The sequence below is a fragment of the Typopeltis vanoorti genome, chromosome 6, assembly GCF_054136105.1.
Source record: "Typopeltis vanoorti isolate ZY-2024b chromosome 6, IOZ_Tvanoo_1.0, whole genome shotgun sequence".
Classification (NCBI taxonomy): Eukaryota; Metazoa; Arthropoda; class Arachnida; order Uropygi; family Thelyphonidae; genus Typopeltis; species Typopeltis vanoorti.
In genome coordinates this window covers 3982817-4004909 of record NC_143554.1, presented here as the reverse complement: position 1 = coordinate 4004909, position 22093 = coordinate 3982817, and the positions used below count along the sequence as shown (strand labels likewise).

Genomic DNA, 22093 nt, shown 5'->3' with positions numbered 1-22093 from the left:
GTTCTCAATACACCCCGGCGAACAACTTCGATTGTCCGGAAGCAGCTCCGTTTAGCGTTAAATGCCGTTCGTGACATCTCCAAGCAGAGCGAATCCGTCCGCTTCTAACGAAGTTTTGCTCGCAGCTGAGCTGAAAATATCTTCGTCGGGTTGGGCAGCGGCGACCTCATAAACAGACGCGATTTTTCGGGGCTAAGCGACTGTGGAAATCCCATTGCGCGAGTGTCTCGAGATAATTCCGTTTCGCTGTAGGAAACGTCCGACAATTCGAGATTCTTGACCGACTGCCGATTCGCGTAAAAGGGCGAACCCCAGTTTGGGGTGCTCGAAGAAAGTTTCAAGGAATAGGATGGCGTCACCGCGCTCGTTGTTCTAAATGCCGTCAGCACCTTCACTCGTCTCCAACTTGAAGTGCAAAACTCGAAGTCGAGTTTTGCGCACTGGAAGCGACAGCTCCTCCGGAAAGATCCCGACGGAAAAATGAAAACATTTCTCGATTTGGCGACGAAATTTCGTTCAGGTCAACTGGGAAATAATTAGCACTTCATTGACGAACGTGGTTTTTTTTCAAAGGGATTTTGTGTTTTTGCGTCTGTCAGTGGTCGGGTACCGAAATCCCGCTTTATAATAAACTTCTCGGGAAAAGTAATTAATTCGTAACGCGATGACAAAAACGTTTCAGTCCGAGAGATTAAAGCGATGTCAAAGAGAAAAAATTAATTGGAATATTTGGTGGTTAAGCAGCGAAAAGAGCGGCAGGAACTGAAAACATGAACGGCGCGTTCAAGTAGTTTCATTTGCGAGCCCTCTTCAAAAGGTGGCGCTGCTCACTTTTCCCCGCTGAGAATATCGCTAAATGGAGTAAAACACGATTTGCGGATACGAACTTCTTTCGCCCAGAATGGTGTCGAGCGAATTCTTTTAAACATGCAGAGGGGAGAGCGAAGAGAATAAATTGCTTGAACGACCGTATAGAGGAAGCGGCTGTTTATTTTTGCGTACTCAATGATTCATCTCGATGATGATGTCCAAATGCGTTTCGTGCTGAACGAGTTCCTTACCGACCGGGGAACGTCGGAAAGAAATCTTTAAACGGCCTTAAGGGGAAAAAAGTGGAAGGAGTCCTGTACTTACCTGAGAAGACTGCAAGAGGGCGTTGGTGATCATGTACGCCCCCTCGAAATGGGCGTCGTCTTGAGGGTTGATGCAAAAGAGGAGGTGGGTGATGCCCAGAAGTGGGAAGAGGAGGGCGGTTGCTCGAACGGCCTTTCTGTAAAGAGAAGTGCGGCGAGTGAGCGGACTCCATTTAAACATTGAAATTACATTCAAATTATTCACCGTTACTGAGAGGGAACGCAACGTGCTGATCGGCAGCGACCCCTCATGAACGAATGACCTTTGGGAAAAGTCAGTTCCCGTTTAAGACGAATCCACATTAGTCGCTTCCTACGTACGTGCGTGTTCGGAAAAGTAGGTTAATTCTAAATGCATGCGGCGGATGGAATTCTCGAGGAGAAGGCGAAATCTTGGACAAAACGCGGGAGTTTTGGTCCCTCCAACAACCCCGCTCGAGGCAGACAACACAAGCGCGTGTAGGCCTGTGTCTTGCAGTCGATACTTCAGCACATCTTCGAGGAGCTTTATAAGGCGACATTGAGTCGTACACCGCCCGACTACGAAGAAACGGTCGAAAGACACCATCGTCTGTGCAACAGAACCTCGCTTAAGCGTAGCTCAAGAACGGATTCTTGGCGCCTCAGCTGCATCGAGGAAGTATCGCACTCGGATCTCTGCTGACACGGGGGGGGGGGGGGAATCTGCATTATGAAAGAGCCCGACTAGAGATTCGCGGAATGGAACAACATCCCATCTTTCAGTGAGAATCTGCGTTGGCTAATTCTTAACAGGAAGGCGACAGTTTTTCTGTTAGTGCACGATTCAACTCACCCAATCGTTGGTCACGACGCAATTGTTCGCCATTTTGTTATTACCAATGGGTCTGAAATATTTCGTCACCGCCTTTGCTGTCGTAGACCTTCCATTCGCGAATTCTGTCCAGAAACATCCGATTTCTGTATTATTTGTTCTTGTTTTTTTTTCGTGCCTTAGTAAACCAAGGGAATTGTCTTCGTTGACCCCCGGAAATGTGACGGAGCACTCTGAATCCAGTCGCAAGTTGGTGTATCGTGTCGTATGAAGATTCCGCTGTCCATCTTCATTAAAGCGAACGTAGGATGATTGCAAGTAGAATCGGGTTCAGAGAGTTCTGGTCGATGTTGATATACTGCGTGTGTGTGTGTGTGTAAAAACACGGCAAAGGAAGCATTGAAGAATGCAAATCACGTTCGGATATGACACAACGCTTGTTTGGCACGTGCTCATAAGGGATGAAAGCACTGAATGTCCTCCAACAGATGCGACTGCAGAGTGGGATGAGAACTGCAAGAAGACGGATCACGAGGTCAGAGATCTTCAGACCTGAGAATTCCGCTTCATCCGAGGCCATTTTAACAGAGGCTTTGAGTGTTCACTGAGCTCCTGTTGCGATTCTTGAAGAAGCACACGATTTCGCGTGGATTTCCTAGAAGAGATTCGATGAGTAAAGAAAGTTGGGCGAGCAGTTGCGAAAATTGACCCTCGAGTCCCTTATTTCAACTCCCGAAAGCAACTGAGTGACTTCCCACGCATTTCCGCGGCTGATGTCAGTAATTATGCGCACGCAATGTGTTCCGAGCGTGCGTTCGACCTAAAAATAAAGTAAAATAAGCAGAATGTAATTCCTTCGTTTCAATTTGCAATTAATCCAAAGAGGTGCTCGCGATTTTGCTGATTGTGATCATCAGTGCTTCATGCATATCATTGTTTTCGCTCCTCCTTTTCCAGTTTTACGCACGCACGAGTACTGCTTTCTGTTTAATTAATTACATTTTGAAGGCACGTAAAACAAGTGTTCATATCATAACTCTTGTTTTAATTAAAAGTCACTCACTGTACTGTTCGTGCGATTTTCTAAAGTACGTCTTTAATAAAGTCCAATTAATATTTTAATGGGATTGCTTTTCAGGACGAAACCTTGCAGCCATCGCTCGTCGAGTGAATGAGGAAGAAAAGGACCACTTGAATCACCAAAGTCTCCTTCTTTCAAACGCAGACCGACGAATAAGAAGGAAATGTTAAAACAAATTCACTCCCATGGAAGCGACGCGAAATAATTCCAGCGAATATTTTTGAATCACAATTTCAGCCTGAAGGACCACTTGGATGCATTCGCTTAAGAAAAAGACATCGACGGGGACGTCAGCCAATTCAGAAACCCCCCTCCCAGGAGGAGGAAGAGCAGTTGGATTAGCTGCAACCGTGAGGATTCAACGAAATGTCTTGCGGCTATCTGACCTGACCCCAACATTATTCTTTGGCCGATTGCTTAAGCAGAAATTTCATCCAGGGAGCAGTTGCGATTCAGTAGGCCTACTTTGCACAATGAACGCACCTCGCACAGAAAGAGCACCCCCACTCACCAACTTGAAGAGGAACATTCCTGGAGGAAGAACCACTCGGCGAAGTTATTTCCAAGACACGCCGAGTCTTTCTTCGCAATGACGGAAGTGCTTTAGCTCGGCGTTCCAGTCGGGACGGTTCTGCATAAAACGCAGTTCAACAGCACGTGGGTTTTCGAAACATAAACTCGCGATGTTTATATTTATTTTTAGTCTCGGCGATCCTTGAAACGGATTTTTCTCTTCAGTTATCGTAAAGCAAACTTTCCGCGTTAATCTATTCAGCCAGGAGCGCAACCACCTTAATTCACGAGCTGTTATAAGTCCCCCTTCCGCTTTGTTCTTCTTAAGATACACAGAAAAATTATAATGGATGGACGGAGGGCATTCTTCGTTAAGAGGGGATAATCGCGCTGCTGTGTTGAGTCATCGAAGGCAAAATCTCTCGAGCACATTTAACCCTCCTTCCTTTTAATCCTCGTGAACAAACAGGGAAGGCTGCACGCATTCATAAACTCTTCAGACAAGTTGGGTGGGAGGGATTCGCCGCTGCTTTCCTCGTAACATAAATCCCAGGAATGTTTCTGTTTACTGAATATTTTCCCTTCAAATTTACCGTAGCTAAGAAGGCACTTTTCTTCTTCTCGATGTGGAAGAATTCTTAAACCCCTTTTTACGCATTTACGCTACGGCGATTCAGTAAAAAGGGAATCTTTTAAAAAGGCTCCTTTTTTTTGCATTCAACTATTTTAAAGATGGCGACGAGGCAAGTGGATTAGGGAACACGCACAAAGCAGGATTGGCGGAGAGAATGATTTGCGTTACGACAACCTCAGAAATGTTTTGTTTTCATTGCTGGCGTCAGCCAGAATGACACAGAAGCATGTTGAGCACGACTTCACACCGAAAACAACGTCGACAGGCGTTTAAAGACAACAAGAAACGCAATCAAAATCAAATTCCGACGGAATGCACATCGAGATGCGATTTCAAAATGGACACGCAAAATCCAATTAAGCGGAATTAAAAGGAGGTTGCTTACAAACTGAACCTCGCCGAACAGTTACGCCACCACTTGCAAGCGGAGTAATTGCATCGCTCGTAAATTAGCACACCGATCCGTCAATGTTCCATTATGAGATTTTTTTTTTCTTTTTTCTCTCGGGGATCTCGGTGTTGAGAAAGCCCAAAAACAATCACCACGTTCATGCATCGAACAAGCGAACCCAACTCCGTCCGCGTAATTGGCCTGTGAACGGAAGTGGTCCGTCATTGGCACCGCACTGTAAACGCAAGTGTGCAGGCGCTGCTTAAATCGGTCCTCGCTTAGCAGTCCATTCAGAAAACAAAGCTGTTGATGAAATGAGGGATTTCGAGGGAAGAAAGATTCAAATTGCGCGTCTGAAGTGAAAAGAAGGGGAAACTTGTGAGCACGTCGCGTTCCGCTCTTCTATCCACCTCGTTTAGAAACGAGAAAAACCTCGTAAGGTCATTCGCTCACAGGTGAACCGTCAGGTTTTCTGTCCGCGATCTGAAACGAGAAGAACTCACCTGATTTGCTTCGCTTCCAGAGAGACGTTCGTCTTCATTTTGGTGATGAGGATGCGGATGATGTTCACCAAGAACGACGCGTTCACCTGCAAGATTAGAATTTTTTTTCGTTATGTTTTCTTCCGTTTCTAATTCAAGCATAAGTAAAGATCGTTACTAACCCGAAAGTTATCTGCAAAATGCGGTGATCCGATATTCGCGTGACAAAAAAGGAAGCAGTGCGACGCTAAAAAGTTTCTCTGCCGCCACGGAGTTTTATGCTAATCCAATTAACTTGACGCAATAACCGAAAGCCGCCGAGTATCACGACGTTCGTGGGTTTGGCTAATGCAAGAAGAGGTCACCCACTCTATTCATTAAAGCCCTTCGAAAACAATCGCCCTAGAACTGTGTTCCCCAACCTTTTTGAAGTCGCGAACCCCCTTGTAGCGAATGTTAATTCACCCCCATAAAATCCAAAATGGAATTTTTTTTATATTTTACACCTCATAAAGACGAAGTAATAAATTACAATTTGACAACACTAAACGTGTCATTTAGGACAACACGATGCTCTTATGTTCGGAAGAATATCGATTAGGCCAGGTGGGAGCAACCTGATGAGATCAATTTTCATGAAAATAAACTATTCCGCGGACCACAGTTTGCCGTAGAAAAATGACTTCAAAGAACAGAACCGAAACTCTTCTCTCATTCTCGTCAATGCCTCGCATAAGGAGAGATTTTCTCGAGGGTTAAAGATGTTTACGTACATTAAATGACGCCACGGCCGTTTACGGGCGCACAAGCATATTTAAGGGAACGGACCTGGCAATGTGTTGCCACTCGGAACAGAATAACACTTCGGCGCGTGCCTGCCTGGTTACCGTCTCCCTAATTACTTCTGAAAGTAGGCAACGTGCTAAGACAACACAGACGGCAGGTGGAGCGAGTTGTCCTGTTCCATTCCCGTAATTGTTCTCGCTTTAAACAAAACATTCATCGACAGTTACGTCAAGAGTGCACTTACCAGTATGGCGAGCATCATTGGGCCGGTGATGATCCACGTGAACGCCGACTTTCCGTAACCTTTCCAACAAGGAGTGTCCAGTAGCAGCGACACGAGAACCACCCACACGAAGACGCACAGAAGCGGAATACCTTTGGATCGGAAGAAAAACACTTCGTAAGTAATGGTGTACACACAAGCCTTGCACAACTGAAACACACAGTTTTTTTTTTTGCAAAAAAAAAAAAGAAAGAAAGAAAAGTCATCGTATAATAATAATAATCAGAAGTAACGAATGCTAAGCCAATTCTATTTTCCAGCAGGAGAGAAGTTTGAGTTGCTGCCGCTGTGTGGCGAACAAAACGGTTTCCACGCTGTTCTGGTTTGGCAAAACGTTGCCTAATAACTGACTGCAGCCGATAACCCTACTAAGGGAACATAAACACCCCGTCCAAGAGCGAAGGCGATTGCGAGATCAGCGGAATGGTCAATGCACCGCCTCACGTCCGTCAGGGGTGTTGACCACGCAAGTACTGGATCCAGACACATGGTAACGAACGCATTCGTTCTTTCTCCTCACCCAACAGAGCGCGCTGATGTCTCATACGGCTTGTAACCTCGAGACTGCATGGTATTTTAAATATGAGCACATCCAAACAGCCTGCGTTTGAGCCATCGCATTTTGCGATCTTTTCAAGATGAACACCGAAATAACTTCGGTGGTGCTTCGCGTTTCATAAATTAAACACGGGAACGCTGCGTAAGCGACGATGTGGCGTCATTTGAAGCATTTCGATGTTGTAAGCGATATACAATGCACCCCCCTCCCAACAGATTATTGTAAGCCGCCCAAAGTAGCCAGTTTCTTAGCTTATTCGGTTGAACGTAGAGTGAGCAGTTGATGGAGCGAGTCCCATCTCCAACCGACTGCTCGTTCGAATGTCACGGTTACCATTTTTATAAGCTGGTCGGACATCTTGTGGAATTTCATGTATTGACATCGACCGTCTTATCGGAAATTCCTGAACTACACTTAATAAATTCCTGAATAAACAAACACCAGCATCTTTCGTGCAGTCTACTCGTGAAAAAAGTCCTTGGAGATGATGCACGTTATATTTTGAAATGCACGTGTGCATCCATTTGTTAAAGCTGTTTCAATTGTTCGTTCCCTTACGGTGAAGTCCGTCTTATCAACGATAAGACAGACTTCTGGTTGCGAGCCAGTTCGTAGCAAAATAGACAGACAGAATGTCCGTTCCCGTCACAGCCTGGGTTGCTTGGCCTTAGTCACAGAACCACCGCATTTTTTCCCAAAATCTTTCTTGAGAGGAGCCAAATGACTCTGCCTCAGAGAGCGGCATAACTTTCAACGGCAAGCATCAACACCCCCACAAACTTTCCCTCCGTCGGTTTTTCTTAAGATCTGATACGAGAAGCCAAAAGTATAATTTAGAAATTGCGGCTCCTTTTCAACGAGATTGAAGAAGGGTTGCGAGTGGTCTTTAAAAAAATATCCTTGGAGGGGGGGGGGGGATTCATATGCAGCACATGTTTACAATGGGGTGACGGCGAATTCATGTATACTTGAGAACACCATCTAATACGCAAGACGCATCTCCACCGAATTTGCGTGTCACACTGAACGTGGTAATAATAATCGAGGAGTGTGTTTCATGCAAGAAAAAACGTTCTTCAGAACTCGCCGTCTTTCGTATGCTCACCCAAGAACTTCTGAACTAACCTTAAAACAGAGCTGCAGATGGCGCTGGCTGTTTACATCCAACCGACTGCTTTCTGCGATTGCAGTCGCCACGGAAAGTGCTCTCGTTCTTGCGATTGCTTCAGGATTTCGGCCGGAGCATCTCGTCGAGGTTTTATGTTTGTTAATGGCGCGTGCTATTCTGCCAGAAACCCTTCTGGCCAACTCACCCTCATAGCAAGAACTCCTCGCAGTTTCTTTGCGTCCCAGACGGGAAATCGAACCCACGTCTTCCGCACGAGAACTAACCGCCCAAGACGTACCAACAGATGAAAGAACGAAATCGTTATCACTCCTGATTTCGCCTTCGGTCCTGGTTCAACGATGCCCCCCCAACGTGGCTGTTAAACTTTGCGACGTCAGTTCTCCATATTGTATCGATGATCTGTTTCCGGCCACGGCGACTTTACTTGTTATCGCATCATTCTCGCTATACATCAGAAACAGGACTATCGCACTTGGTACGACAACCCTCCCATTCGAAGTCACAAGTCCAAACGCAGTTTTCGCGGAGGCAATCAATCTGCCCCACCCTAAGCATCGAGGAAGGTTGCCTGAATGCCAAATGCGTTACATCGACGAACGTCATTTAATATTTAGAATTAATTGTGCGGGGAAGGATTGGGGAACCATTTCAAGGGAAGTTAGAACTGTCCATGGCCATCGTAAGAGGGGAAATGGTGGATGAAACCGCGATGACCTGTTGAAAGCAGACCTTGCTGTTGGATGGCAAATTTATTATTTCGTAGCAAATAATAAATCAGTGAGGTTGCAAAAAAAAAGTTTTTTCCCCTCTCGGATTCAAATGATTCTCCGGACAGATGAATCCCCCGTCGGATTCGTGAAACGAACAGAAAGAATCTTCCAAATTTCGTTCGTCGTAAATGGAGAAAGATCCGTGACAGGTGAATAACACACCGAAAGACTTTTCCTCCAGTTTCAGCTGCACGTGGGGATGTTTACTGAAATTTTTCGAGCCGATTCAGTTTCGATTTCATCTGAGAACAACCCGAATCAAACTGAGTGCACTCCCCCAAGTAAAACGACCCTCCGCACTAACACCGTCGCTCGATTCCAAGCGAATGAGCAACCGATGGGCGGGTAATCCAAACGTTCATATGAATTGTTGCAGGGGAAAATAAACTGATTGCGGGGAGCAGGTAATTAATATACCCCTGAATAAGCGCGAGCCAAATTCGTTTCCAAGACCAATTCCGAGCTCTCGTTCCTGGTCCGCGACTTGCCAAATGGGAAAGTTTTAAATGATTTAAATCAACCTCAGCAAAGTTTCCACAAAGCTCTCAGCCGTTTGTCGTCGAGTATTTCAACGCGGACTATTTCTTAATAAAAGAAATTTAAGATGCTCGCAGTTTGTGTCACCGAACTAAAGTTCCCGCATTTCAATTTGCCACAGCCTCGTGATCTGCGAATGGCAGAGTTGAAGAGATCGCTATGCTTCCTTCACCCCTCAAATACCTCAGTCCCCACGATGATTGGGATCGGCGATAAACCAACCCAAATCACGCTTCGCCACAGCTTAAGATTTCCTTCTCCGGTTCCCACTGAGGCTTCTTTCCACGTCGAAATTCCTTTTGGGTGTATTCACCCGAAGCAGCACAAGGAAGCGGCGAAGAAATATAAACGACTGAGCTGCCGCAATAATTTCTCATCCCGTACAATTACTTTGATAAGCACGACGAAGAGGGGATGTCAAAGTTTGGGGGGGGGGGGATTCATCTCCGAAACAAACTCGATTCTACATCGACGATGTTGACTGATTATTTACACGCCGACCCTTAAAAATCGACCGCTCTCATTCCCGAGGAGAAATTAGAAGGGTGTTCGCTATCCGCGTCTAAAATAATTGCAGGGGAGGGGGGGGGGGGATGATTAAAGAGGCTCGGAGTTCAACATGACCGCAGTTGAACATTTTCCCGATAGTTTTCAAACAAAAGAATTGCTCGCCCCCCCCCCCGGGGTGTCTCGTTTCAAGAATGCTTTTCTTTCTTAATGGCATTTGGTTCGCCCTCATCCCTCCGCCGATGGTCTTCCTTCCGACCATTTGTTTCTTCGCAGCAAGTCCGCTTCTCGAGAGATTCCACTCATTATGCAAGGTCGCAGCCAGTTTGGCTTCTCCGTGAAGTAACGCGATGAATAAATTGCCTCCACCGCGAGGCATCAACGTCCCGATTATGCAAGCTCTCCGGAAAACGGAAGTAAATTATTACACGTCGGCGAGTCATTCTACCCACAGAACGCACGAGTGATTGGCAATTTTAAGAGAAATCCGAGCTGAATGCGAATTAAAAAGATATTACCCAAAGAAAGATTGTCTAACAGCGTCAATGAAAAGCGTGAGAGAGAGGATGAGGAAGGAGTTATTCAGTTGCCGACACACAATACGGCAATCTTGAACCGAAAGCGACTCGCTAGAATGGCACATTCGTTCGGAAGTGCAAATAAGGGGTTGCAGTTTATCGATGTGTACTCAATTCACTTTGACAGACCGCAAGAAGAAAATAAATCCCGACGTTGAATATTTGCAACACCTCTGGCATCCTCCACAACTACGGCTCGCCTCCACTTTCCATCCCACGTGCTTTTCTCAGATCTGATATTTATTATTATTACGTGACACCTCCAGGGAGCCCAGAGACTTATCGAGGGAAGACACCTTATATACTCTACATCTCTCTATCTGATCCACTAACTACACTACTGCCCGCCGCCACCAGTATTTCCACAGACAATCGCAAACATCCATGCTCACGGCGGGATTCGAACCCGCGGCCTTTTGGACGGAGAGCGGATACGCTAACCGCTCAGCCAACCAGGCCGGCGCAGCAAAAGTTATCAATAAGTCCCAGGCGCAGCAAAAGTTATAATAAGTCCCAGGCCTGATAGCAAAAGCTATCAGGCCTGGGACCCTCTTCGCATGATACGAGGATTTCGCTCAAAATTTAAATGTCTTTCGTTTGACAGTCATTAAAAGCAGTTACTCACGGAAGAGGACTGATAGGACGGGAGAAATGTTTCAGCATTCAGTTAAAGGGACCGTCCCTGGAAGTTGAAAGAAGGTGTGGTTAGCTGGGGTGCGAGGACTAATTGTTTGCGTGGAAAGTTGCGAATCAGCAGATCAGGTGGCCGCAGTCAGTTGTGCGTGCTTTCTGTTGATTGATGGGTTCGAGGAGAGGTAGGATGGATTGTGTGGATGGATTGGGTCTTCCGCAAAGAGTCTTCGGACTCCATGGAGGTGCCCGTACAATAATATTGCATGAAGGATTTCTGTCTCATAGCGTTCGTGTCACTTTTATCATCTGATTCCTTTTGCAGTCTTCCTTTCTCCATTTCTTTCAATAGCCCCAGAATATTTGGCCACCATCCTAATATTTATATTTCTCATTCTTATCAACGTTCACTTGGTAGACAGAAGTAACCACAGGATCCAAAGGAGTAACGCTAAGCTGCTGCATAGTATAAACATTTATATTACCAAAGTGCTGAAGCCTCACTTCACAGACCTCCTCTCAACCGAAACGCCGTCTTGCTTTATCTGAAAAGCTTGGGAAATCCTGAATTGTATTAAATAAATTTAGCTGTTAGTTTAAATTTTAATTTAATTAGCCCATAATAAATTGCCAATTTATTGTTAATCTATGAACACGCGAATATATACGTCAAGGGATTCCAAATTACGCATGCGCCCTACTGTGTTTTTCATTCATTTCTTTATGAATCATAAGGAAATGAATTTCGTCTTATGTATCATAATGATGCCTTTATGATACATAAGACAAAATATTTACATAATAAAAATTTATTGTGGCAAACGTCTTACTTTACTGTTGTTTCATTGCGTCTGCCACCGACTCTCCGAGGGCTGATGACGGTCTTTCATTTTTTCTTTAATGTTTGTGTATTTTAGTGGAAGTTCGCTTCTGAAAGCTTCTTAACTTTGATTCATTTGAAAATCTTCCCTTGGTTTCAATATGAAATTGAATTTTATCCTGTTCAACACTAAACGTTTCTCATTTCAAACCACCCCCCTGTGTACCCTCTTGTATCCCCATATCAACGATGGGAGTCACTGAAGCAGTTCTTGTTTCTCGTGTCGATCAGAACTCCGATATAATTCACGGTGGTCGTTTTAGAAAAATTATCAGAATACTTCACAGTAATCGGAGGATCCTTTCCTTGTACGCAAAAATCCCTTCTTTGTTCTCAAAGGATGGAAGAAGACGCAAAGCTGAAACTTCGACGTGACCTGAGACAAGTGGAAACTTTTGCAAAGGGCGCGCGCACACATTTCTACCTGCATGCGGACCTCTTTCTCGTTTTAACGCATTTCAGCGAAGTGAGGATGTTCCGGAATGCCTCGAAAACAGAAACTTGTTTTCTGGAAGTGCGTTAGTCGGAGAAAAGCCTTCACAGATCCATCTCGGTGAACTGCAATTCCCTTTGGGAGTAATTGAAAAATGTCTTAAGAAACAAGGATCTAAATGACGGGGAATTAGTTACTTCGTTCTTAGCTAAACGGAGCACTGTTGTTGAATTCCAAGCGCGCCACTTTCTGGTCGATTGGGACGCAGATCCTCGTGGAACACTCGCGTTGTTGTTGCCGATGGTATTCTGGACTGCAAGAGCAGATTCCTGACGTGTGCAGCTCTTTGAGACTGTTCAAGAAAACAGTCGTCATGCTTTTCATGTTCGACCGGAAGTGCTTGGATTTCTTTTAAACGAGATGGCGACTTTTCGTGATGATGTTGAACTCAATCCGAACAGTTAAGCGGTTTAAAGACACTAACTCATGGATCGCACGCTGCAGACGTAGGTCCTGGAACTTGTAGATAGCACTTCGTATGGCATGGAGAGTAAATCTACACGTCTGTCTCTCTAAAATGCAAGGTGTTTTGTGAGAATTCTAAATCCGTACATTTCAGATAATGTTAAATGCATTTATGAACTTTCTCGTACAACAGCGTTCATTTAAAATCCACACAAAATCTCTTTGTAACTGATTAGTTACTCTGGACTAGAGAGAAACTAATAAAACTGCAAGAAATATTCGCAAAGTGCGGATTGCGATCTAAACCTACCTATTTTAGGGCAGAAAAAACGAAAATCACATCACGTGGTCATTTATTCGATACAGAAAGTTTCCTCGATGAAATTACGTATAACGCACTGAAACGAATATTTAAACAAATTCTCTAACTCAAGGCCAGTCCCGATTACAACCAGTTTTTATTATTATTATTATTATTCAAGTGCCGAAAGAATTATTAAAATTCAAGATTAGAAATGTTTCTCCATCGGCCAACTTTTGATCAGCTCAAATTCTTAGGAAGAAAAAGCGTCGCTCATAAACTTCGCTGGAAGCGGCGTGTAGGAATCCGCTTGCGCTTGAAACAAAATGCTTCAATACCAGGAAACGCGTTTCGGGCTGAACAAACATTAAAGGAATTACTGGTAATTGGTTCTAAAATTTAAACCGGAAGCAGCGGTACAGAACACGGAATGGAAACAAACTTAGTGTATTATTGGTGAGCTCCCCCCCCCCCCCAACCTCTATAACAGTTTCCCAAGATGAAAGTGAGGGAAGTGTTTCTCATACGGATGGTTTTCCTCCCACAAAATAGTGAAACTGGATGGAATAAAACGCCCATTTCACATGAACATACTTCAATGGCCTTAGTTTGCATTGATCGGCCATATTTTCCTGATGTGGTGTTGGCTGAAGAGTGCGTGGACAAAAGAGCCAAAAATAAAGAGGTATTATCAATGCTAGAAGGGAAAAGAGTACTCATACACCAGAAAACAGAAGAAATAACAAGATTCCCACTAAGACATTAATATTGACTACAAATTTGATTGAGAGAATGGAGGATACGCCGACCAAGAACCCAACACACGAGTGACATCAAAAGTGGACCAAGTCACCAAACAGATGGTCAACATCCTATGCTGTCCACCAACCAATAGGGTGAGGAGAGAAGTCTTGCAATGAGCATTTTCTCTCTCTCTTTAAGATTGGACTTAGTGGCTGAGAGTCGTTCAAGTCGCCATAAAACCACTTGCAAAACAAGTTCACAAATGTCTTGGCGGAGACGACTGAAAAGAGCTGAATGTTTCCGACTCAAAATGACCCAGGACCGTCCTTGCACTGTAATAACACGTTTCCACACATCTTTCCCGGAATGAGAAAACATCCTTCGATTTAATTGCTCCAAACAAGGAACTCGAGTCCAAGGCGAGCTTGCTCTGATCCTCTCAACACCGCTTTCCTTGGAAACTCAAAGAAGACCCTGGAAGTCGGGTTCGCAGTAAAGCCCACACCCAATTTCTACCGCACAATGCAATCGCCCTTTATTACCGGGCATCCCCCTTGTCCAATTCCACACCTCGCTGCATTCAGAAATGAGGATGTAGGTCATTTTGGCAATGCCCCTTTAACACAGGCGGGCACACAACACCAAATAGATGACCCCAAGGAGCACCTCGGCCGAAAACAGAATGAAAATTCAGTGTTCTGAAACATTTCAATGATCTTCCATTCAGTGTAAGAAACGCCAGTGCATCGAAAGACACCGTTAACAAAGACGATCTTAGTTTTACGTAATGGCTACTGTTTAATTTAATCTGATATTTACTGTGTTCTTAGTGTTCTGTTAACTAAGAACAAAAAGGTCGCTCTGGAGTAAGGAAATCATCGCGCAACGGATATTACATAATCACATTTAAAGCTCCTCCACTGGTCAGCTCTCCAACTAAGTGTGTCCAGTTGTAACTGCACCGCCAGGTGGCCAAACTAACCTCCAAGTTGGGAGATGTTTGGTGCCTCAACCCAGCTTAAAATGCTGATACGGAAACGTCTTAAAACGGGTCGCTGCTTCTCGCGAGGGAATTTTCGCTCAGTGTGCCAACTTCTGTCTATCGTAAAACACAGAACGCAGTAAATATCAAATTAAATTAAACAATAGCTATTACGTAAAACTAAGATCGTCTTTGAGAAGTAAGAAACAACCGAAGGACATCTAAAGCCTTTTTCAGATATGCTACCCCCGATCATCCTGATGAACCCTCGGTTTACTGTGATTGTCTGAAACACTGGAATATGCACAAATGTTTTTTTTTTCTTCTCCACAAAATGTACCTACTTACGTATGAGAAATAAGGGAACGCAAACAGTCGTATGAAGAAGAACATTCGCTTCATAATTGTCAGTCTAGCATCGGAAACACTTTAATGATTGGCAAACCCTCCCAGGACTGATCGTGAGCGAGCACTCCAATCCACTGCACGTAACTACTAATCCTCTTACGACACGCACAACTCCATCTGCTGCCCGCCAATAGTACATCTTTGTAAATTACGTGTGTTCTCTTGACCGATTTGCCTGTATGTATGCAGGAGAAAATGTGCCGCCTACGAGATCGACTAGTTCAACTTTATACAAAAGATTCCTCTCGTCACGATGAGAATCCAACTCGATCTTTTCCAATCGAAGGACAGACCGTTGAGTCGTTCTTCCGCTACTTTCCAAACACTGATTCAATCTTAATGATATCCGAAAGCTCCTTGAACACTTCGCTGAACAGTTCAGCATCTTTTGTCGTTTTAGATTTTGTAATCATTATCACATCAACCTTCCTGGGGTCGAAGACTCATCGAGAGAGAGAGGTTTACGCCGTTAGCAATTACATTATATAAGAAGTGCAAGTCATCTTATATTACATTACAATGGAAACAAGTATACAAACATTACAAAAGTCCACAGACTTACGGAGAATCTCTCCTGCCCGTAACACATCGATCATACCGAAGCTTAAATTCATTCGCCCTCTTAAGCATTCGCATACGTTGCCAGGCAACGCATTCCCCCGCTCTGTACGTAAACGAAAATACTTCTCATCCTCTTATTGCCCACTTCCTTGAGCAATTTCCAGGGATGGCCTCTAATTGCCGCCCCTTCCTTATTTTTCACAATCTACAAATCTCTGTCGTATCCATCCTGTAAATACCTCTCAAGGGCTTAAACCCCCTCAATCACATCTCCCTTCGCCTTCTGTCAGCCGAACTCTGCAGATTACATGACTTCATTCTATCCTTACATTCATTCAATCCCCAGTCCTGAAATCATTTTGTCAACCTCTGCACCCTCCAAAGAATTTTCATCCCCCCCCCCTCTAAACCTCTGTGACCAGATTTGGGCTCAATAGTCCGTCCAGATGTGGTGTGATCAGGCCTTATACGAGTAGGTTGGAATCGCTACCATTTTATCGCTGATTAATGTTCGTCGGAATATTGAAGCAATTCTCTGAGTTGTTTTAATCATTTTGGAGCCATGGTGGATCTAAATCAAATTTCGATCTACCATAACCCCAAGATTCCGTGCTTCCTCAACTCCTCCACCATACCTTCCACGTATAGAGTATGCAGTATTCCATCTGCAGATCTCAAAATTCAAACGTTTACATTTCCAGCGTATTTCGATCCTCCCGAAGAGCCACCACCACCACACTCAATAATCCTTCAACGTCATCCTCAAACAACTGAATATCTTGAATTTTAGTGACAATACGAGTATCGTATCACTGATGTAAATGTTGAAAAGTAGGTTCGGCATAGAGCTCTGTGGAACTCCACTAGTTTCTTTCGTCTTCCGAGATTTTGCCCCTCCATACAAGACCCTTTGATATTTATCAGGCAGCCAATTGCCGACCCACCTCACCAACTTAATATCCAAACCCACACGCTGCAGCTTAAAATATCAGTTTACCACGTGGTACCCTATCAAATGCCTTTACAAAATCTAAAAAAATTAGAGAGTGCGCATTTTCCTCATCAACGACTCTTGTTATTTTGACAAACAAGTTAACGAGATTGCTGAAACAAGAACGCCCTCTAACAAATCCGTGCTGACCCTCGGAGATATTTTCAACTGCCCAGTATTGTATACGAGCTGTTACCAATTTTTCTAATACCACAGAAGTAACAGAAACTGGTCTACAATTTCGCGCCTCTCTACCACCTGATGCAGCCTCTTCCGCTCTCCGGGGACTTTTCTAGTTGCAAGACTTTCGTTAAACAGCCGAGTCAAGTTCTTTAGCGCACTCCCTTAAGACTGGTGGCGAAATTATGCTAACATCCAGAATACGCATCATTGTAAAAACATCCATTTCACTTACTTTTAATCCATCCATCCTCTTTGGCATAAGACTCACATCCCCGGAATGAATAAAATAACAATTAAAATCATTCGCCTTGATCACTCGACCACCTGTTCCCTCTAGCCAGACCAGTCGTCCACAATCATTCCTTCTTTCTTTTTCCAGTGCCATAACGAAAATAACCTTAGGATTGTTCCTTGAATGCACTTCACTCCCTCTCAGATTCGAATTTTCCCTTCCTTTCTGTACTAGTCACCTTTCCTGCTTGAACTTTGTATTCCTCGTGCAACTCTCCACCCCTTCTCATTCTATACATTTCCCATGACCTTTTTTCATCTTCCGTTCTTTCTTAATCTCACTGGTCATCCATTTAACCCCAAAATTTTTATTTTTTTCCCCACGCGTGGTATTCACTTTATTATTGCTGTTAACAAACGATCCTTAATTAGCTTCGGTACACAACTGACCTCTTTCTTTATCTTCTAATTCTTCCATTCACGGAACTGACCAAGTTGATTTCTAAACTCACCTGCTTTACAATTCCACACTATTTCCTTCCTCTTCAAGACTTTCTCACTCCCCTTTCCCAGGTCAATACCTCATGATTACTTTCAGCAAGCGGAGGAATACGACATTTCAGTCACCATCTAACCCAAAACTGTTGATCTTCGCGTTCTGTGCAAGACCTCAAGAATTCCACAAGTGGAGTTTCCTTAATATCATCCGCTACTTCCTCTGTCCCATCTGCATTTCCGTAATTCAAATCGCCCTTAATGATCACTTGCTTTCCACTCACCAAGCCGATTAGTCCAAACATTTCTCTCCGCATTCCCTGGCCTGCAGCATCACCCAGCTGGTCCTGCCAACCTCTAATTCACACCCTTCAAACCTAACTGATTTAAGGCTTAATTAAATTAAATCAAGATTTAATAAAAGTGCTGCAATAAATAAAAGAAGTCTCCGGGTGCAACTTTCGTTTACTGAATCGGAAAATTGTTTCGAAAAGACAAAGACCAAGAGGAAAACTCTTCCGGAGAGGACTTGAAGACCTGTCAAAACATCCCGGAAATGAAAGGGATTCAAAGGAAGAGCAGCACAATCTCAACTAAGTTACAAGCAGAAGGCCATAAGCAAGCAAGCACAACGCTGGCTGCGCTTCAAGATCCACCCTTCCTCGCAGCTAACTTCTCGAAGTTAACTGCGCGCGATTAAACAGACCTTGGCCTTTCCCGAATAAACTGTGAACTCCGATAGAAAGATTCTTCCGACGTTTTAAAAGGACGCGACTTCTGGCATTTCACATTACGGCACAAGCGTCATCGGATCGAAGTCGGCTTCTTCCCCTTTTGCCCGTTCTCCAACTCCCCCATAAGCAGAACGCAGTAATTGTTTGCGCAAATAAGCCAACGACCAGTGTGCACAAAACTCGCGAGCCAAAACAGCGTACGACCACAGCGTATTTGGAATTAAATGGAAACTGAAATGATTAAATGCACGAGTTCGGCATTCGATGTCGTAACCGACAGCGAATGTCATAACGAGCTAGCAGGACATTTTATAAGTTGATCCATTTTGCGAGGCAAATACTTCCGATAATTCAAATCCACGACGAGGTCCCCTTAATCAGAGACACTTTTTCGAGGCCTTCGTAAAGGGCATTTCCAATTTACGAACAGTAAACGTAGAAAAACGAAAGGTCATTTACTTTTCATCTCTTGGCGATTAAATTATTATTTCGAACATCAACGAAGACATCCCACAGGTTGATCCACAACATGCCACACAGTGGGGGAAAGTCGTGTAATGATTGAATAAGTCGCGCGTGGGGAATTTCAGATTTAACATCAAATAAGATGGCGAACTGCAGTTAAAAACGTCGTCAATGTTTACATTTGGGGTGAACTAGAATTAAAATTAGAATATTAATTACATTATATTATTAATATTCCAGTAATAATATTAAATATTATTACTGGAATAATGAAATCTCAGCTAATAAAAGCGCATGCAAATGAAAGGGTGTTCCAGTTGAATATTCTGAAATAAGGAAGACCGAAAACATCGCAAAAAATACGCCAAGTATGCAAATTAAAACAGATCAGATTCTACACGCAATATTTACGTTACATCGAATGAGGGGATATTAAAGATCCCTCGTTTCATAGCTGAATAAACAGAGAACTTCGAAATTTTGACCGAGTTTATGAAATCTCAATCGAAACGAGCAATTAAAGAACACGTGGGCAGCTCATCCTTTTTAGTAAGGCAACGACGATGCCGAGGATTCCGTTCTCCTTAGCTCTCACTTTTCTGATTTGAATTCAGATCTGAGGAGCTCTCAAACAATTCCGCTGCCGTTCACTGCAAACAGCATGACGATGTTTCGTAGTAAATGCTCGTAATGAACGAAAAAGAGAGAAACTCGAGATTTGAAGACGTGATGAGTCCATAAGAAGGGAGGCTGCGACAAACGATAGCAGAAAGAATGAAAGAAGAGGATAAATTTGTTGGGCGAGTTTCAAGTTGAGATGTAAGCGATTGCTGCACGGGGTTTTTATGAGATTGGGAGGAGATGGAATTCGATGAACAATGGCCAACATGTGTAAAGACTGCGAGCACCAGAAAGTGTGTGTGTGAGCAGGGAGATGGGGCATTTACTTAATTCTTCTCTTTTGTAGTTGATTTATGGAGAGTGTGGTGAAAATCGCCCGAAATGGAAGAAACATTTCCAAATCTCTCCAACTAATGGAAAGTAACTCTATGAACAAAAGAAAAGAAAATCTGGAGAGTGAAGGGGGAATTATATGTTTACGTTAAGAGTCTTTGAATTATTCCAAAGACATTTAAGCACTGACGAAATTCTTGCAGAAAGAAAGGGATACTTTCTGCAAGAATCAAGACCGGATTGAATTCTACCAGCATTCCATTTGAGAAAACATCGAGATCAGACTCAAGCTGATTGTTTTCCCAAAGAAATTGTACTTCGATTCAGGATGTGTAAAATTCGGCCTTCTGAAGCTTCACCACTTCGAGAGCCGACAGAATGTTACGGCAGAGTCTTTCCTGAGAAGTTTCGGGATGTCCATTTCACGTGAGCTTGTTTTCCCACTTAAAACAGAAGCTGCATCAAAATGAGTACCAACGACCAGTCCAAGTCTGTTCAAAACTAGACGACATACGCATGGATGTAACACTCACTCACTTGAGTCCTCTCTGATTCTAAGAAAGTGCTTGCTCGTCCCTTCCAACAAGTTGACGATGTTTAATGTTGCTTGATGGAATCCCACACCCACCCTTCATAATCTCATTAATTCTTTTACAGGATTAAAAATTATGGTCGTCAGAACACGTTTCTATTCGAAATCTTCATCAACGCAATTCCAGTGCTGACGAAGAATCTTTGTTATCCTGAAAACCTCCATCTTTAAAATATATTCGCGTGAACAGCAGCCAAGGAGAATTGAAGTCGTATCGCAGGATAGTGAAAGGAGCTCGTCTGAGGCTATTTGGTATGAGATTGAGACTGGCAGAATAAAATATACAGTTGGGTGCTGCTATACACCAGGTGATGGAATAGATGGTGGAGATAGTGTGCATAAACAAATTGATGAAATGAGTGGAAGGAGGGTAATTATTATGGGGAATTTCAACTATGGTAACATTGATTGGAGGAGAGGACACATGTGAGGAAGGAACTGGATTTTATTCAATAATTAAAGGATAACTATCTGAGACAGCATGTAATTGAAAATACTAGGCATTTGAGAGTGCTTGACCTGGTAATAGCATCTGAGAATTTGACTGTAATGAATATGACCATGTTGCCACCTAGTGGTGAGAGTGATCATAAGGTCTTGACCTGGGAGTTGGCTAACGGTGTGGAATTTTCGATTAACACGGGTATATGTGGAATTACCGTGCTGGCAAGTATGACAAGCTTAGGAGATTGCTTGGATCAGTGCCATGGCATGTTCAACTGCAAGGAATGGACGTCGATAGAGCATGGGAAGTGGTCAAGGAGCATTTACAGGAGGTTATGGCTGATTGTATACCTAGGGTCCGAATAGTAAAACAAGCAGGGGTTAAATGGATGAATAACACCGTTAAGCTGGAGCTGCAAAAAAAGAAACAACTGTGGAGGGAAGTTAAAGAAAGGGGTGACCTGCAGGCACACGAACGGTATAAAGTGCAGGCCAGAAGGGTAACGAGTGTGGTAAAAAAAGCAAAAGCGGATTATGAAAAGGAAACTAGCTATGCAAGCTAAAGGAGAATCCCAAACATTTCTTTCAATATGCTGCAAGCAAGAAAAAAACTGTACACGGCAAAATGATTTTAAGGAATGACGATGTTAAGGAGGTCACTGAATCAGTCGATATAGTGGAGTTACTGAGCGCGCACTTTGAAAAAAATGAAGGAACCATTAGTTTATACGGAAATTGTGATGAATGAAGTGGAGGTGAATAGTCTATTACAGAACCTTAATGTGAATACATCTGTGGGATTGGATGGTATACCGGCACGGGTCTTGCGTGAAGCGGCTTAGGAATTATCAGTGCCCTTGACCATGTTGTTTAATCTGAGTCTCGGGTCGGGGTTAGTCCAGAGGGGGTGGAAAGAGGGGAAAATAGTTTCACTGCATAAAGGAGGATCCAAGACTACGGTTGCAAATTACCGACCGATCAGCATATCAGGAGTCGTTGTCAAGGTCTTGGAGAAAGTAGTCAAGGGAAAAATACAGGAATGGATTGATGAAAATGAGATACTGTACAAGGGGACAGCATGGCTTTGTGAAGGGTAGATCATGCTTCAGTAACTTGCTCAAGTTTTATAACAAGGTGACGGCTAAACTGGATAAGGGTAATGGGTTTACAGTGATACTGCTGGACCTGGCAAAGGCGTTTGACAGGATACCACATGCAATTCTAATTCGTAAACTGCAACATATGGAAATGGATAAAGGGTTGGTGAGATGGATAGGTGGGTGGTTGATTGAGAGATATCAGAGAGTAGTTAATTCAGGAGTAGAGTCCAATGGACGGCCTGTGACTAGTGGTATGCCACAGGGGTCTGTTCTTGGACCACTGCTGTTTAATCTGTTCATTAACGATATAGGGAAGGATCTAAG

The 22093-nt window shown here is 43.7% G+C and overlaps 1 protein-coding gene across 2 annotated transcripts in view; it reads right to left on the bottom strand.

Annotated features, from left to right (window-relative positions):
* The window catches only part of LOC150105254 (corticotropin-releasing hormone receptor 1-like), a 120860-nt gene that overhangs the window by 4975 nt on the left and 93792 nt on the right, over positions 1 to 22093 (bottom strand). The window contains exons 7-9 of one of the 2 annotated variants that reach the window (XM_090394650.1): positions 6058 to 6188; positions 5049 to 5134; positions 1135 to 1270 (exon numbers count right to left, since the gene is read on the bottom strand). In XM_090394650.1, coding sequence (XP_090250776.1) covers positions 1135 to 1270; positions 5049 to 5134; positions 6058 to 6188 — 353 coding nt within the window. The remainder of the gene's footprint in view (positions 1 to 1134; positions 1271 to 5048; positions 5135 to 6057; positions 6189 to 22093) is intronic. The other variant, XM_090394651.1, reaches the window with a different exon arrangement.